General features: G+C 39.0%; 1 protein-coding gene across 1 annotated transcript in view; it reads left to right on the top strand.

Annotated features, from left to right (window-relative positions):
* LOC105921789 (receptor-type tyrosine-protein phosphatase S) overlaps positions 1-19,610 on the top strand; it is a 368,492-nt gene that overhangs the window by 260,941 nt on the left and 87,941 nt on the right. Inside the window, 2 exon segments of the mRNA XM_036131703.1 lie at positions 3,462-3,543; positions 4,327-4,530. Of these exon segments, the coding sequence (XP_035987596.1) occupies positions 3,462-3,543; positions 4,327-4,530 (286 nt within the window).

Here is a 19,610-nt window from a genome sequence, read left to right as displayed (position 1 = left end):
AACAGGACAAGAATACACACAAGTCCATTATCTGAGGACATGAGAATATCATTTGTGACCTTCACCAGAGCTGTTTCAGTGCTATGATGAGCTCTGAAGCCTGACTGAAACTCCTCAAGTAGGTCATTACTTTGTAAATGTTCACATAGTTGATTAGCAGCTACTTTCTCAAGAATTTTAGATAAGAAAAGAAGATTTGATATAGGTCTGTAATTTACTAACTCATCTTGATCAAGAGAAGGTTTCTTAAGTAAAGGTTTAATAAAAGCTACTTTAAAAGCCTGTTGTACATATCCATTTACTAAGGATAGATTCATCATGTCTAAAATAGGACCACTGATCAAAACGAATATCTCCTTAAACAACTTGGTTGGGATTGGGTCTAACATACAGGTAGAAGGTTTAGATGAAGCTAGATTTTTAGATAGCTCAGAAAGCTCTACTGCTTCTAAACAGTTCAGACACTGCACAGGTTCTAAAGATTCCTCCAACGCTGCCTAACTTACCGAGGACGAGGTAATCATGTTTGGGAGGATATCAATTATTTTATTTTTAATGGAATCAATTTTATTTATGAAGAATCCCATAAAATCATTACTGCTAAGAGCTAAGGGATTCTTATTCTCCTCAATTAATGATGAAAAATATGCTGCTCTAACTCTGCGAAGGGTCTTGTTATACAACAACAGACTGTCCCTCCAGATTAGGTAGGATTCCTCTTGGTCTGTAGAGCGCCATTTTCTCTCCAATTTCCTAACAATGTGCTTTAAGGAATGCAGCTCTGAATTAAACCAGGGAGCCAGCTTCCGGTGAATAATCACCTTCTTTTTCAAGGAAGCTACATTGTCTAATGCAGAACGCAATGACGAAGTCATACTGTTAACAAAGACATCTATTTGTGAATGGGAAGAAACAACATTGCTGCTATCTGCAGGGTATTTCTGCAATACTGACAATATTAAAAGGGGGACAGACTTTTTAAAGTTTGATGCAGCATTGTCTGATAAAGATCTACTATAATGGAACCCTCTTTTGGGGGTGGAGAACTCAGTTAGATTAAACTCAAATGTTATTAAAAATGATCAGATAGGACAGGGTTGTGAGGAAAAACTGTTAATTCTTCACAATCAATGCCATATGTCAGCATAAGGTCTAAAGTATGGAGCCAAGAGTGCGTTGGTTAATGCACATTTTGAGCAAAACCAATTGAATCTAGGATAGTTTTAAAGGCTACATTAAGGTTATCACATTCTGTGTCAACATGAATGTTGAAATCCCCCACTATAATAACCTTGTCAGTGTTTATCACCAAATCAGATAAGAAGTCTGACAACTGATCCAAAAACTGAGAGTTAGGGCCTGGTGGATGATACAAAACAACAAACAGAAGAGGTTTTATTGCTTTGCAATTTGGATGAGGGAAACTGAGGGTTAAATGTTCAAAAGAACTGTAGTTATTAATTGGCCTGGGACTAATTAGTAAATCAGACTGAAAGGTGGTTGCCACTCCTCCTCCTCTTCCCACAGATCTAGGAATGTGGAAATTTGAATAATTGGAGGGAGTTGACTCATTTATACTAACGTAGTCCTCTTGTAGCCAAGTTTCTGTGAGACAAAATAAATCAATCTGATTATCAGAAATCAAATAATTAACTAACAAAGTCGTTGAAGGGAGAGACCTTATATTTCATAGACCACATTTAATTGTTTTATTTTTTGGTTCAATGTGAGCCGTATTGATTTTTATTAGATTTTTATGATTTGTTACTTTTAGATCAGTTTATGATCTGTTAAGTTTTGGCCGTGGCAAAGACACCGTCTCAATAGGGTAATGGGTGGGTAACAGTACAGAAGCTGCAGAGAGGTGTGTTAAACTACGGCTTTGCTTCCTGGTCTGGACCCTGGGTTGTCAGCATTTAGGAGAAGTAATAAATCCGGCCAGATTCCTAGAAAGAAGAGCTGCACATTCCAAAGTGGGATGGATGCCGTCTCTTTGGATCAGACCAGGTTTTCCCCAGAAAGTTTGCCAGTTATTAGTGTAGCCCATGTAATTTTTAGGACACCATCTAGACAACCAGCGGTTGAATGATGACATGCGGCTAAACATGTCATCACTGGTCAGACCAGGCAGGGGACCAGAGAAAATTACGGAGTCCGACATTGTTTTAGCAAACTTACACACCGAAGCAACAACAACTTTAGTAACCTCCGATCGGCGTGACCGGGTGTCATTACCGCCACCGTGAATAACAACCTTACTGTATTTACGCTTATCCTTAGCCAGCAGTTTCAGGTAAGATTCTATGTCGCCCGTTCTGGCCCCTGGCAGGCATTTAACTATGGTCCCTGGTGTCTCTAGTGCCACGTTTATTACTATAGAGCTCCCAATAATCAGGGTCGGCTTCTCAGCGGGTGTGTCACTGAGTGGGGAAAACCTGTTAGAAACGCAGACGGGTTGATGGTGACCTTGGGGCTGAAATCTAGAGCTATGCTTCCTACGAACTGTCACCCAACCGGCCTGGTTACCCGGCTGCTCGGGTGCTTCTGGAGGACCACTACATAAAGTAACTCTATGTGGTTTTTCCATAGCACGGAGCCGGGTCTCCAATTCTGACACCCTCGCCTCCAAAGCTACAAAACACTACTATTTTCCCATGTTTTATTTTGTTTCTACATTTTATTCCAACTTGCTTTTATTCTGTTTTATTTTCCTATATTTTAATCATGTGAAGCACTTTGCATTGTTTTTTTTACTGAAATGTGCTATACAAACAAAGTCCTGCTAATTCTCCTGTATGCAAGTTCTTCCAGCAGTGTCAATGCTTCCACAGTGCAGCATTACACACAAGTGTATTTGACTGTTTACAGCAGTTAAAGTGATTGCTGCACACCTTGTCACAATAATCTGTTAATCTGTGGTACACATCCCACTGGTGATTATTGGGAGATGTGATGGTTGAAAACTTTTTAATACTTCTATTATTTTAGCAAACATAAAAGCCCCTAACTTTGACAATTCTACATTCTTCAACAATTTGATCCACTCCCTTCCTCAAATTGATACTCACCATTCTCCTGTCAGATAAAGAATTTGAACAACACATTTCTGAACATTCAAGCCTTTATTTAAGCTCTCTGAAAAGTTATGAAAGGTGTTCCATGTGTTATGAACTGATTAGAGATCCTTCAGCTTATACATTTCATTTTCTGCAATCTTAGGATTTCACATAATATACAAAATATTGTGAAAATATTTTTACTGTATAGCATTGTCAAGAACCTGTCTGAAAGTTAATTTTTGTTCACATATGAGACTGATTGCAGAGGAAACACATCTTCTTGTATTTTTCCTGTATCTTTAACTAGTTAAGAAATTATTGCATGATGTAGCTTCCATTTTTAAAGTTCTTGGTTATTTATTTTATATGTAGCATGCTTACGAGTAATTTTATCTGTTACAGGTGGTACTACATAGTTGTTGTCCCTGAAACCCTTGTTTCTTTGAAGAGATGGGAAAACCCTGAAGACATAGACATACATGAAGTAAGTGAATGCATCTTTATTTTTTGTTGTTTTGTCTTAAGAAATAATCTTTAGATAAAACGGGAGAGATGGTGACATGAGTTTGTTACTCAGACTCGGTCACAATAACAAAGACACAACATCAGACTTGACTTTGGCTCTTACACTAAAAACTTGTGGATGGATGGATGGATGGTTATAGACCAGTTATTTGACACTCAAGTCTTTTTAACAGCCTTTATCTCATGTGATCAAGAGTGAAAGAAAGCAAGTATGTAAGCTGCATTTGACTGGGTAAAATACTGAAAAGTCCAAAAATTGTGCCACAAGCATCATATTTTCTGAAATTTGTTTGGAGTTGTGATATTCTGTGGTTTCAGTTGCTTTGTTGTTTTGTACTTTCTTCTGCAATGTTTTCTTTTCCTGTGTTCTGTTCATGTACAGCAATTGTCTTTGTTACTGAAATGTGCTTGTTGCTAGAAAATATTTTGCTGTTTTTGATATTTTACATTCTTATTCTGCCTTTAAATCCTGTTGCTCTAAATCTATCAGATATGAGTTAGAGATTATATAAACCAATGCACATGCAAGTTTATTTTTCCTCAGATTTGGCACCCCCAACTAGCTTCATGAATTTGCAGATCAATTTGCATGTGTGAAGAGAAACAAAAGAACAGTTACCAATTTCTCTTTGTAAAACAGGTTCTTGTCTCTCATCTTCCAACATTTATGTTTTTGTTAATTATATTTTGTAATCATGCTACCACATTACATGACAAATTCAGTGTTTTGTCCTATTGGCAGATCCTGGAGGCTGGTGTTAACAGCTCAGTGCAGACGCATAATCAGGATTTTCTCCAGCCCACCATTGCTGCTAAAATGGATGTTCTGCCAAAGATCTTCATTCTAGGTGACAATAAGAAATACCATGGCTACTACAACAGGCCTCTTCCCATCCTGCAGCAGTTCCGATGCTTTGTTTTGGCTGACCTACAAGATCATGAATCTGTAAGTGTTCAATGTCTGCTTATTGTAACATAAGACTTTTAAAACACCTCTCCAAGAATCCAGATTAGCAATATTAGATTAAAAGAAAAGCAGTTTCTTCTTTAATTCAAAACATCATAAAGATCATGATATTTCATGTATTGAATGCCATTCTCTTTGTCATGAAGTCTAAATTTTTAACTTTAGATCTCTTAATTTTAAATCTTAATGCATATATCGTCATAATTGGTTATTTAGCTCTGCATGTGTGGAATGACACAGTCAATCTATAACTCCTATCGCCTAGCCCAATTCCTCCTTCTACAGCAGTGCTGACATTGTATATTCCAAAGACCTTTGTGTCACAGTCCCTACTTAATGTAATGAACGTACACATGGCATGGTGAAAAATCTATATTTTTTTGCCTTCCAAAAACCATGTTGTGTAAAAGAAACCTATTAGTCATTTTAAGCAGAATATGACCAGTATGCTCAAAATTTATTTCAGGTTTTTTTTTCTTTCAAAATCCACAAACCCCAAACAAGAGATAATAAAGGAATCTGCTCTTGCATATCCAAATGGTTGATGTGCTGATGTCCACAAATGTAAAAGATTAAGATAACACTGTCATCAGGGTCACTTAGGACTTTCTGATCCTTTCTGGAAAGGAGGGTCTGTCGGATAGTCGAATCTCAGATTCAGGAAGAGCAGTTTAGTTTTCGTCCTGGCTGTGGAATGCTGGATCAGCTCTACACCCTCAGCAGGATCCTGGAGAGTGCATTGGAGTTTGCGCAGCCAGTCTACATGTGCTTTGTGGATCTGGAGAAGGCATTCGACCGTGTCCCCCGGGGGGGGGGGTCCTGTGGGGGGTACTTCGGGAGAATGGAGTACCGTGCCCTTTAATAAGGGCTGTTAGGTCTCTGTATGACCGGTGTCAGAGTCTGGTCCGCATTGCCGGCAGTAAGTTGGACTTGTTTCCGGTGAGAGTTGGACTCCACCGAGGTTGCCCTTTGTCACCGATTCTGTTCATAACTTTAATGGACAGAATTTATAGGCGCAACCATGGTGTCAAGGGGATCCGTTTTGGTGGCCTTACGATTGCGTCTCTACTATTTGCGGATGACGCAAATAGTAGATGATGGTCCTATTGGCTTTATCAGGGCGTGATCTACAGCTCTCACTAGAACGGTTCACAGTCGAGTGCGAAGCGGCCGGGATGAGAATCAGTGCCTCCAAATCCGAGACCATGGTCTTGAGCTGGAAAAGGGTAGAGGGCCTTCTCCGGGTTAGGGAGGATGTGCTACCCCTAGTGGAGGAGTTTAAGTATCTTGGGGTCTTGTTCACGAATGACTGGAAGATGGAGCAGGAGATTGACAGGGGGATTGGTGCGGTGTCTGCTAATATAAGATAAGGTAGTCTTTATTGATCTCACATTGGAGAAATTCACTTGTCACATCGGCTCAATAGTCAGTCAATAGTCAGTAGTAGGAAGGGTGCATCAATTATATACAGTGGATCAAAAAGAAAATGAGAAAAACATAAGAATATAAAAAAAGAATACAAAAGAAGTCGGAGTAGGCAGATGATGTCATGTGTACTTCCCGGTTATACACACACACACACACACACACACACACACACACATATATATAATATATATATATATATATATATATATATATGATATATAGATATATAGATATATATATATATATATATATAGATATATACACACACACACATACACACACATACATATACATACCTACATACATACATATATATATATATATATATATATATATATATATATATATATATATATATATATATATATATATATATATATATATATATACATGCACACATACATATGCCTACATACACATGTACTGACATATATTCTCTTGGTGATAGTAGTAGAAGTTCTTCCGGATCATTGCACAGGTTATAGCACAGTGTATTAAATAGATTAGTTGCACATTAGTTATTGCCCGAAGTTATAACAGTTGTGGTTACAGTTATTGATAGCAGCAGAAGTCACTTCTTTCAGGATTATTGCATGGGTTATCACACAGTGAATTAGATAGATTATTGCACGTTGGTAACAGTTACAATGCAGCATTGTATAGTCTGATAGCAGCAGGCATGAATGACCTGCGGTAACGCTCCTTTTTACAGACAGGGTGTCTAAGTCTGGCACTAAAGGAGCTGCTCAGCTCCTCTATAGTCTGGTGCAGGGGGTGGAAGGTGTTGTCCATGATGGATGTGAACTTGGACAACAACCTCCTCTCAGCTACTTCCTCCACTGAGTCCAGAGCGCAGCCCAAGACAGAAGTGGCCTTCCTCACCAGCTTGTTCAGCCTCATTCTGTCCCGTTCTGCGCTACCTGGGGCCCAGCAGACGACAGCGTAGAGGTGTGCTGAGGCCACCACAGTCAGCTAGATGTTTGTCCACCCCAGCGTCCTCCAGCTTCTCCCTCAGCAGCACCGGTCTGATGGTGTTAAAAGCACTGGAGAAGTCAAAGAACATGACTCTCAATCAATCAATAATTTTTTTATTTTTCAACTGCAATTTGCATTGCAATTCGAAATTCAGTTTCAGTACAACCGTCCATCACATAAAGGTAAACATTTGAGTTTACATAGCGCTCCCGGTGGTCTCCAGGTGGGTGAGCGCCCGCTGCAGCAGGTAGATGATGTCATCCTGTACTCCAATGTTGGGCCGGTAGGCAAACTGCAGCGGGTCCAGGCTGGGGCTCACCACGGTGCGCAGGTGCGCTAGGATGAGCCGTTCCATGGTCTTCATCAGGTGGGAGGTCAGGGAGACTGGTCTGTAGTGAGCCAGTTCTCTGGCGTGTGGTGTTTTGGGAACCGGTACCACACAGGAGGTCTTCCACAGGGTGGAAGTCAAAAGGCGAAGCTCTCGATTTATAGTAAGCTCTATAGTAAGAAACGTGGCACTAGAGACACCAGGGACCATAGTTAAATGCCTGCCAAGGGCCAGAACGGGCGACATAGAATCTTACCTGAAACTGCTGGCCAAGGATAAGCGTAAATACAGTAAGATTGTTATTCACGCTGTCGGTAATGACACACGGTCACGCCGATCGGAGGTCACTAAAGTTGGTGTTGCTTCGGTGTGTGAGTTTGCTAAAACAATGTCGGACTCCGTAATTTTCTCTGGTCCCCTGCCTGATCTGACCAGTGATGACATGTTTAGCCGCATGTCATCATTCAACCGCTGGTTGTCTAGGTGTTGTCCTGAGAACGACGTGGGCTACACTGATAACTGGCGAACTTTCTGGGGAAAACCTGGTCTGATCCGGAGAGACGGCATCCATCCTACTTTGGATGGTGCAGCTCTTCTTTCTCGGAATCTGGCTGGATTTATTACTTTTCCTAAATGCTGACAACCCAGGGTCCAGACCAGGAAGCAGAGCCGTAGTTTAACACATCTCTCTGCACCTATTATCCTATTGAGATAGTGTCTTTCCCACGGCCAAAACTTAACAGATCAAAAACTGATCTAAAAGGAACAAATCATAAAAACCTAATAAAAATCAATACGGTTCACCTTGAACTTAAAAATAAAACAATTAAATGTGGTCTATGTAGAAGCCAATTTATACAAGGGTCTATATAAGAAAGGAAATGATGTGTGTATGGGTGTGTGTTTCACCGGAAAGGTAAATCGGTTTTGACCGCTTGGCGGGGAAAACGCTGTCAACCCACAGCTGGCCGTTCGTATTATTTTTTGTTTTGTAATCAAGCAAAGTTGGAAATAAATCGGCTTTAATAACTGCAAGATCAGCTTCTGGAGATTTCATATCTACCATCTTACCCCGGCAAATGCGCGTCAACCATAAGATTCCGGTTTAAAATATTCCAGTGGCTTTAAGCGTCGGCTTAGCCTCTACAGTCTATTAAATATAAGGTCTCTCCCTCCAAAGACTTTTTTAGTTAATGAATTGATTTCTGATAAACAGATTGATTTATTTTGTCTCACAGTAACCTGGCTACAAGAGGACTACGTTAGTATAAATGAGTCAACTCCCTCCAATTACTCAAATTTTCACATTCCTAGGTCTGTGGTAAGACGAGGAGGAGTGGCAACCATCTTTCAGTCTGATTTATTAATTATTCCCAGGCCAATTGGTCCGACAGGAGCATGGGACATTTCTAATTTACAATAATAATTTTTTTTTTTTTTTACAAGTAACAATTAAATAACTTGAACAACTGGTATAAATGAATGATGATAAAGGAATTTATTTAACATGTTTTGGGACAGTTTGTATTCAGACGTTTTAAGAAAACATTAAAGTATTTTATGTATTGTTTATTAATTAATTTCATATTAATACTTAATCTCCTCCTTTTCCTGTCAAATCCTGCCTCAAGCATTTCGCTGTCTCTCCTTATTATTGTAAACTTTGTAATGTAACGAGAGTTCAGTGACATCCTACAATCAGGCTTAGGCTACTGGAGGATATCAGTGCCAGTTTTTCTCACTCTACTGATTTCTACTGTTGTCCAGTTTTGCATTGCATTGCATTGAAATGAAAGTCACATTTCCTGCCACACTTGTTTGCTGCTTCTCCACCGAAGCCAGGCCTGCAAGCTCTCCACCATCAGTCATCACTTATCAGTTACCCTCCTTCACTGCCTTGAATTTTAGTCATACTCAAAAACTGCTAGTTGAAAGAATAATTAATTTCATTATTATTTTCTGTTTAAATATCCAGTCATATTCACTGAATTAGAACATCTTTTTAGAATGTTTTTTAGTCTGAAAATGACAAGTACCTTTTGAAATTAACCCTAATGCAGGAACCAAACTTGTCCTTAAACCACAATAATTGTATTTATTTTACTACTATAATGTACTATTTTAATCTTAAATCTTATTTTTATTAGTTGGGATGGCTGCCAGCACAACACTGCATTATGTCCTCGTGACAGAAATCATCGCTAGAAAAATGCATTATCATCATTCAACAATGATTACTGAAAAAGACGTACTTCGTTCCTGCAGTTCCTATACTGTCCACGAGTGGCGCTGTGTGAGACAACAAGCAGTACTCTTTGAGTTCCGGGTCAGAGGTGAACTCCTCCGCCTTGTGGCTGCTATTGCTTGCTGTGCTGACGTTTTTCCTAAATTACTGAAGGATATTGTTGAATCAAGTCCAATTTACCCAGACGAAGGGTGTTCCATTGGGTGTTTTCCTTGCAACTACGTGATGGTGAGTCGTTTATTTAATGTCGGTTTTATATTTTGGTAGAAATGCGGTGGCTAGGCTACGCCACTGAGCTATATGCTACACGTATTGGCATCTTAAAAATGGTCTTATAAGCTTAAAAGATCATTCTACTATTGTTGACTTTGTGGCCGAATACAAGATATGTTCTCAAAGCGTTAAATAAGCCCTTTGATTTTTCAACATTTTGTCTTTTAGGATAATTTTAAGTTACTTTTCATTAAATTTGTCAATGGCCTATGGAAGTCTGGAGGGATGGCAGTAAAAGCCTAACAGCAGCGCGATCTCTCCTCGGCTGCAGCGAGCAGCCTAGGAGAGATCCACCCCACCCACAGAAAAAACTCAGTTAAATAGACGAAATGGTTAGTGCTTCGTTTGTGCCGTTAAAATTAGCGTTTCTGCTGTTTTGAAGATATTAAAGAATATTTCTTAAGGTCATCCAGAGTTCACCATCTCCCCATTTTGCTTCGAATCCGATCAAACTGGGCTACTTTTTTAGTGCTTCGTTTGTGCCGTTAAAATGAACATTTGTGCTACTTTGGTTTCGGAGATATTATGAATTTTAATTTCAGCCGATGACGTCATTTCAGACCGCCGCTTCAAAATGTGCTACGTTTTTCTTTCTTTGCTGGTGCTGAGCTGGATCCGAAGCAAACCACAGTGGACTACTTTTTCAACACGCAGTGACCATTTCGAAGAAGAATGTTTTGAACATGACATGAGAGTGAGGATTTTCGGTAAGTTGATTTCTCCTCCGCTGCAGCGCCGGTGTAGGTACCAGATTGACTCGGGGCGGGGTCTGCGCTTCTCGAAGACGTCAATATATGGCAACTCATCTCAAACACACTACATTGCGCCCGCAGTCTGCATTTACAAATCAATTTTATTTTGTTAATTTATGGTTATTTATTTTCCCGTAAATTAGTCAAGGCATGAAAACTTTTAACATCATTTTGCAATGTAATTTTGCAGGATCAAAGTTACAACCTTAGAGAGATTTCATTCCTCCAATTTTTTTTTTTAAGTTGTGAAGGGAAACTAAACCATAAACTCATTTCATTTTTAATAAAAGTCAGCAGCCAAATTAAATTTTATCACGGCATTCATCACTTTAAAATCAAAACGTTCATTCCTCCTTTTTGTACTGATGTTGTTCCTTCTGATCACGTTTTTTTTTATTATTCCAGATGAGATTGTGATGAATTTGATTATTTTTTTATTGTGGTATTTGGTACATTGGTCAAGCTTTTGAGAAAAAAGAAACCGCTAAATTAACTTAACAAAATTGATTCGTTACAAATGCAGACCGCGGGCTCAATGTAGTTTGTTTGAGTGGCGTTGCCATAAGGTGACGTCATCGGGAGGCGCAAGGCCCATGGAGAATCTGGTGACGTCATCGGCAGGCGCATGGACAATGGCGAATTTCTTCGTAAAATTGTCCATTTACAAACGCAATCCCGCTCTCGAATAAAACCTACACCCCGCTATAATTACTTTAGTAAGTTGTCCAGGCCAATTTCAATATTTTGCGCAATTGAGCAAACGTTAAACCAACTATGTATAGTGATGTCATCAGAAGGGGCAGGACCCGAGTCAATCTGGTACCTACACCGGTAAAGCCGTGCTGCAGCGGAGCGCACACACACACACACACACACGCGCGTATACATATAAACTGTAGGACCCGACAGAGTTTGCCCTGGAAATAAGTACGGCTGGATTCCGTCAAAAGTCCGGTTTCTGTCAAGAAACTCTTCTAAAAAAATCCATATCGCTATCAGATGATGATAGCTCCACGCAAGGACGTGAAGAGACTGTTGGAGGGGCAGGTGCTCAAAGTTAAAAGAGGGCACATGGGGCACGGATTTAAAACACGATACAGAAACATACCTTGCTATACAACCGGCTGAACTGTACCAACCCTTACTATAAAGAATGTAACATGGAATCAAGGGTGTAGGTTTAATTTGAACTTTGGTAGGGACACTATTGGTCCAAAGCTTCATTGGTCCTACACAATATGCATGCTCCTATTTTTTTTATGCTTGATTTGAGCATTAGGATGCGTTTTGCCTGTCTAAAAAGAAAAGGCAGCATTATTTGCTACATTTATACAAATTTTATAAGCACAACACACACTAGATGCTGTTCGTTTATCTTTAAAGCATCACAGGATCTGATCAATGTTGAATTGGGACTTTTTCCCACTTTGAAAAAGTTTGCATTTGAACTTACCAGCAACAGAGACAGATGGTAAATACGTGCCTATTAAACCAAATATATTCAAAATATGTCTGTTGTCTAGATATATCCTGTATTTTATTTTGAAGATATAGAAATGTGCAGAGATAAACCCCACCCTTATTCTTTTTTTAAATCTAAAACTCTGTCAGCATCATAAAACACAGCAAAATTATACATTCAAGGGACTGCAAATAAATGTATTGTATTTACTTTGCACTGGAAGTAGAAGTGTCACTGACACTCACAGCATTTCAAATTTTAAATTCAAACTTCAACAAATGTACAACTGCACTGTTGTTACTCTTTTTAGCCCATTTCATGTAATTTATCTTAACATTCCAAACACATTTCTTACATCATATATCTGAAGTGTAGATAACAGCTTCTCCTTACCTACATCCTGTCAGATAACTAATTATTTCCCTAACAATAGTAAGATTTCAATGTTTAAATGTGCAGTAAATCTTAATACATAAGGAGCATGGAGGACCCAATACTATACTTTAAGTAAGATTAGTGACACTAAAACTGATCTGTTACATGAGTGGTTGTCCATTTCATTATTGAAATGAGAACATATTAATGTACTATTGGGATATACTAGTAAGACAATTAAAGAACAGCAGATTAATCTTTAAGATATGTAAAGGCCTATATTAAATTCATTTTTGCAACCACATCAATAGATTAAATATTTTTTCTTTTTGTCTTATTAAAATTGGTGGGGGTGTCGGCGACGTTGGAGCGTAAACAGGGGCGTAATGCGGCCGGTGTCGGGTGAACATTATTGCACACTGATAGCGCAAAGAAAACTAAAATGATGCGGCGTGCTGCTGCTGCAGCGCATTGACTCTGCTTCTCCCTGCACCGTCTAGCGATCACCACCTCCCCTCCGCCGCTATTTAAGTAGAACAATGACCAGTGCAAAATTAAGTTCTATTTACCGAAGATGAAGTGTAGACTGCACATTCTGTTGTAGTATGATGGCTCCCACAGTCCATTGAGATTGTCTGCCTGCATCCTTTTCATGGATATTATTCATTTCTTTCTTCTTTCCTCGTCCTTTGGTAAACGACAGAAACGTACATCCGACGATTTGGAATGCCTCTGTGTGCAACCGGGAGCACAACAAGTCGTAGACATTGTTTAGATTCCAAAAATAAACTAACTAAAAGTACGTTCTAAATCACCCGTTTTGTAATGATAGTAGACGGGAACAGTTCTGCTTTTGCCTACCCGCGGGACCCGGATGTAGCGCGGACGTCACGCATGACGTCACACGTGAACTGGTCTATAGTGCATCGTGACAAACAGAGCGTTGGGACTTGCTCAACAGCGGGTCCGCTGAGTGACATCACAAAATGGGAGGTGACAGTACTATTCTTGAACAAGATGGGTTCCTCCACATAAACATGATTAAAAGAAAATTATTCTTAACTAAAATAAACATATACTTTATTGCACAGTATGTAGTAGTTTTATATTTAAAGTACTTTCAGCAGTTTGATTTCTGATTTTGACTGGACTTCTCCTTTAAGCAGAAACGTGCCTCTACTCAGCGCTGGTTCTCAGACCAGTGTGATGCGTTCGCGAGCGTCAGAAAGCTATGGTGCATTCAGGAGAATAAGACATTTCTAGTTTACAAGGAAAGGCACATAAAACCAAACACAGCCCGAACCGTAGGGTCTTCCCCCACAAACTATATATCAAAACGTGCGTCTCGATGCCGTGAAGTGTGCCATTTGTACTTCACTCCATTTCCAGTTTACCATGGCAACGAAATTAGCCAAAAACCACTATTGCCTGTTTAAAGTTTGTTAATAAATATGTTTATTGTCAGTATACTAATGTCTGTTTATTTGTATACATGACAATGGTAACTAGTACAAGGTTTAACATGCAAAATGTATAAACATACAAACATGTTAAAGAAAATTGAGCAAAAGGAAAACATTTACTCCTAAACAGTGCCCAAGCAACAGCAAGAACTAGATTCTTTGTGAGAATTGGCAAGAATCTATTCAATAAATTGGGAAAAGCCTCCCAATGAGAAGACTAAACACAGAGTTGGTGGATAAAGACCACCTACATACCAGGTATGGACTTATAATGTGGAGTACTCTGTGTCAGGACCCTCCAAACCAGAGTCAATGTCAGAAGTGCCTTTTTGGGGCTAAAGACAAAATAACCAAAGCTGTTGATCTGTGATCGACAGTACTCCATTGCAAAAAGTTATATATTACAATATACATGCTAAATTATGGGAAAACCACAAGGAAAGCAACTTAAAAAATCCAAATAAACAACAAATGTAACAAAACAGAAAAAGCATTGCAAGCCTCTAAGTAAACTAGGAGTTTATTTCACAAGTGCACAATGATAGAAAAAGGCTTCTTTTAAAAATGTTGCCAACTTTGGAACAGTGCTTGTAATGGTTTCATTCTAGGGCCCCACAATTCCTAGCAATGCAATGGAGAACCACCCATGCAGATAAAGACAGCAAACATTGAAAATGGAAACATAAGCTTGTTGTTGCTAAGTATCTGGTTGCTACAACTTCCAGAAGGTGTAGGTTTTGTTTGTGTCACATTAACATATTTAAATATTATGTTGAGCACACCTTTTTGTTATATGTTACCCATAAACACATTGAATCTGGTACAGAAATGTCCAGTGCTGAAATGGCTGCAGACTTTCCGGGCTGGGCTCTATAGTCACCACAGGTGCTGTCCAGTGCCTAATCCAATGAGACTCTGAGTGCTAATGGAGGTAAGGCCCTGTCTTAAGTTTTGACCCGTGGCAAAAGGTTAAATACTAAAATATTGGAAAATCTTGGGGTATTTGTCTTACCTTCCACAGTGTCAGCACACTGATTCAATTGGTTTTAGTGTCTTCCCTGTGTTGTTTTCTGATGTTTCTTTAATGACAACAGTTTACATAGAAGACAGACATTTTGCCTTCCTGCACACAAATCTTTTTTCAAACACTTGTATCAAACCTCTGCTTAAGAAGAACCTCTAAAAACATTTGATTTAAAATCCCCAAGCAATAAAAGCCTACAACCAAGGATAATTTTTAAACAACCAAAGATATTTGAAATAAGCAGCATTCGATCTGAACAGCTTACAATTTCCTTTCCACCACATACAGAGAGAGACACATTTATAATTCTTACAAGCTCTTAACAGATATACCTTAAACCCTACAAAAGCTCAGCCTAACCAACACTCAGAAGCTTTGCCTTTAACGGTTACGCACACCACCAGGCGGGCGCCTTCTTCAACTTCTTCAGAAGTTGAACGTTTCTAGTTAGGCGCCCGCCTATGCATTGAAAATGCATGGCGGAGGCCTTATGCTATGCACCTAATAAGGGTTTCTTTATTATTATTATTATTAGGCGCCCGCCTATGCATTGAAAATGCATGGCGGAGGCCTTATGCTATGCACCTAATAAGGGTTTCTTTATTATTATTATTATTATTATAGTACCGTTAATACAGCCCGAACCGTAGGCTGTACCCCCACAAACTATATATCAAAACGTGCGTCTCGACGCCGCAATCAGGGCTTTTTGTACTTGGCGCCGTTTTGACTTACAGTTGGAACAGAATTCGCAAAAAACACTTCTTAACACAATTGACCTCTCAATAATGCTCGGCTGAGCACGACACTGGTGTTTTGGTCGAGTGGGTTAGGTGTCGGGCTGCAAAGCAGAAGATCGTAGGTTCGACTCCAAGCTGTGCCAATTTCAGAGAATTACATTTTCACCCAATATTTCATTTCCCTTTGGCCTTAAAAAACGATTTTTTCATTTAAATCATTAGCCAGATTAATTTATTCAGCATATATCTTAAATATACCAAATACAATATTTCATTTCCCTTTGGCTTTAAAAAACGATTTTTTCATTTAAATCAATAGCCAGATTAATTTATCCAGCATATATCTTAAATATACCAAATACAATATTTCATTTCCCTTTGGCTTTAAAAAACGATTTTTTTCATTTAAATCAATAGCCAGATTAATTTATCCAGCATATATCCTAAATATACCAAATAGTACAATAAACAATCAACTTCATCACAATCTCTTTAATCTTACATATGAAAAGTTATCCCTCGAGCCCTGACGTCAATAGTCCGTCGATTTAAACAAAATACGCCGCACAGTGCTGGGGTATCGTTAGTGTGTTCAGCTTGAATCAGCAGGTTAGGGTAGCAGGTCGACCGCCCCAAGATGGCGGCCGTATTCAAATTCATCACAATCTCTTTAATCTTACATATGAAAAGTTATCCCTCGAGCCCTGACGTCAATAGTCCGTCGATTTAAACAAAAATACGCCGCACAGTGCCGGGGTATGGTTAGTGTGTTCAGCTTGAATCAGCAGGTTAGGGTAGCAGGTGGGACCGCCCCAAGATGGCGGCCGTAATTCGAGGGGCGCTGTGTATTATTCAGAGCAGACAAGCAGTACTCTTTCAGTTCCGGGTCAGAGGTGAACTCCTCCATCTTGTGGCTTGCTGTGCTGGCTGTGCTGCCGTTTTTCCTAAATTACTGAAGGATATTGTTGAATGAAGTCCAATTTACCCAGACGAAGGGTGTTCCATTGGGTGTTTTCCTTGCAACTACGTGACGGTGAGTCGTTTATTTAATGTCGGTTTTATATTATGGTAGAAATGCGGTGGCTTAGGCTACACGGCACTGAGGGATGGAAGAGCTGCATGAAGCTGACACCCCACCCACAGAAAAAAACTCCGTTAAATAGACGGAATGGTTAGTGCTTCGCTTGTGCAGGTTTGTGCCGTTAAAATTAGCGTTTGTGCTGTTTTGGTTTTGAAGATATTAAAGAATATTTGTTAAGGTCATCCAGAATTCACCATCTCCCCATTTTGCTTCGAATCCGATCAAACTGGGCTACTTTTTTAGTGCTTCGTTTGTGCAGGTTTGTGCCGTTAAAATTATCGTTTGTGCTGCTTTGGTTTCGGAGATATTATGAATTTTAATTTCAAACCGATGACGTCATCCCAGCCCGCCGCTTCAAAATAAAGTGCTACGGTAAATCATATGTTATTGCCGTCACTGGAAAAAAACGTAAGTCTTTTTAATATATTCTACTGATAAATCAGTAACATTACTATGAAGTTGTGTCATCTACCGAGCCCCCCCTACAGCATTCTTATAAAATGATTTATATATTCCTGTTTATTGGCAAAGATCTCTTGGGACACATGTTTTTGTTTTTTTTTTTTTAGTTTCCTGACTGAGGGGAGAGGCTGAAACAGTCTCTGTGCAGGATGGCTGGCGTCCTTAATGATGTTCCTCATTTGTGTAAAAAGATGTGGTCAGATCTACCTTTTGGTCTCAACACTTTTCTCAAGAAAGCAGTTATTAATTTTATATTTTTCTTTTATCATGCAAGTTGTTTTAGCTGCTATTGTAAAATGTGTGTTATATTGTTTTGTACTTTATTCCTGAATAGATATTGCGATTTATTTTCTCTCATTTAAAGAACTTTACTTTAGATAGCAATGTCAAGTGACATTGCCAAAAAAGGCATTTCATTATTAGAATGTTCAACTGTTTTCATAAAGTCTATTTTTCCTAATCAGAAGGGTTTATTCTTCTTCGAGAGTATAATGTTTATAACATTTTCAAACAATAACTTGGTTATAGTTGATCTTAGTAGTCATAGTTCATTACTCCTCTGAATTAATTAGAATAGCAAACCTTTATTGCTCTACAATAGGGAGATTTGGGGGTGTCTGCACCTAACAAAAGGGCAATTAAAGTATACAGGCTTATATAACGCAGAAAACATACCCAAACTAAAATCAATAACAGAAAAACTGCAAAAAATAAATCACACTGGTCAGCCTATAAAGTATAACAACACTGTAAGGAACGATCTCCTAAAACGTTCCTTTGTCCACCTAAGCTAAACCTTTAATTAGGCTGAAGGACCATTCCACTTTTTATTGGCTTTATGCATGAAGTGGGAAATATTGTTCAACTATGAATATATTGACTGAGATCAGCGTGGCCCACCGCGACCCGAGTCATTGGATTAGAACGGGAGAAATTAAAAATTATTATAAAAAAAATACAAAGTACAGTAGGACAAATAGTGACTCGTGTGTATTTCACTGCTCTTTTGACTGAGGCGCTGCATCCGTGACTCTGCTCTGTAGCGTTTTTTTCTTCTAAAGCCCGCGGTGCAGGTGAGTTTTTTTTTTGGGAGAAGAACACATTTTTATCGGTAGTTGTCACTCTTTTTTCAAAAAAGATTCTTATAAACCGACACGCCACCTGATGAGAACTGTAATGAACGGCTCATCAATGCAAATCCGTGAAGCAGCGAGACCGTGAAAGGTGAACCGCAATATAGCGAGGGTTCACTATATATATATATATATATATATATATATATATATATATATATATATTATATATATATATATATATATATATATATATATATATATGCTGTTTATTCACTAATGTCTAACAACAACTTTGTATCTCCTAGTATTAGAAAACTTACATTCTGATCAAAAATATAAACAATGTCTTTTCATCTTGCTTGTGAAAAGTTATCCCTCGAGCCCTGACATAAATAATCCCTCGATTTAAACAAAAATGAGCCGCACAGTGCTGAGGCATCATTAGTGTGTCAGTTTGAATCAGCAGGATTAGGTATCAAGTCGACCGCCCCAAGGTGGCGCCCGTAATTCCTGCGCAGCGACAGTCAATGCGGGGTCCTACTCTTATATTATGTCTATGGACACAACCATGTTAGCGGCTAACGCTTAGCATGTTGCTAACCGGAAGTAGCTCTAGGAAGGTCTCACCAACTTCTGCTTCACAGAGTTTGTATTTCCTTAGTAGTTTGTAATGCCTTTAACATTTTTATTCACATATTTCATTTTTTCATGTTACATTGAAGTATTTAATCATGTTTTAATAACACCAATTTTCCATGCTGCTTGGATGCAGACCTTCTCCTGTCGACTGTTTTTTTTGGGGAGGCTTAGTTGCTAAAGGAGGCCGATCTGACACATGGCCTTTGGTGAGCTTTGGTGACATTAAGTATTGGCACCCTTTTTGAGGAACTTCCCAGTACAGGATTTGGATCAAACTAACAGAGTACAATCACCCGGTGATACTGGACACAACCATGTTAGCGGCTAACGCTTAGCATGTTGCTAACCGGAAGTAGCTCTAGGAAGGTCTCACCAACTTCTGCTTCACAGAGTTTATACTTCCTTTAGTAGTTTGTAATGCCTTTAACATTTTTATTCACATATTTCATTTTTTCATGTTACATTGAAGTATTTAATCATGTTTTAATAACACCAATTTTCCATGCTGCTTGGATGCAGACCCTTCTCCTGTCGGCTGGTTTTGACGAAGACAAATCCTTTTCACACTCAGAAGATTTGATTTAAAATCCCCAAGCGATAAAAGCCTACGACCAAGGAACTCGGAAGCTTTGCCTTTTGACGGTTACGCGCACCACCAGGCGGGCGCCTTCTTCAACTTCTTCAGAAGTTGAACGTTTCTAGTTAGGCGCCCGCCTATGCAATTGAAAATGCATGG

The sequence above is a fragment of the Fundulus heteroclitus genome, unplaced genomic scaffold, assembly GCF_011125445.2.
Source record: "Fundulus heteroclitus isolate FHET01 unplaced genomic scaffold, MU-UCD_Fhet_4.1 scaffold_45, whole genome shotgun sequence".
Taxonomy (NCBI): domain Eukaryota; kingdom Metazoa; phylum Chordata; class Actinopteri; order Cyprinodontiformes; family Fundulidae; genus Fundulus; species Fundulus heteroclitus.
This window is presented reverse-complemented; position numbering and strand designations above follow the sequence as displayed.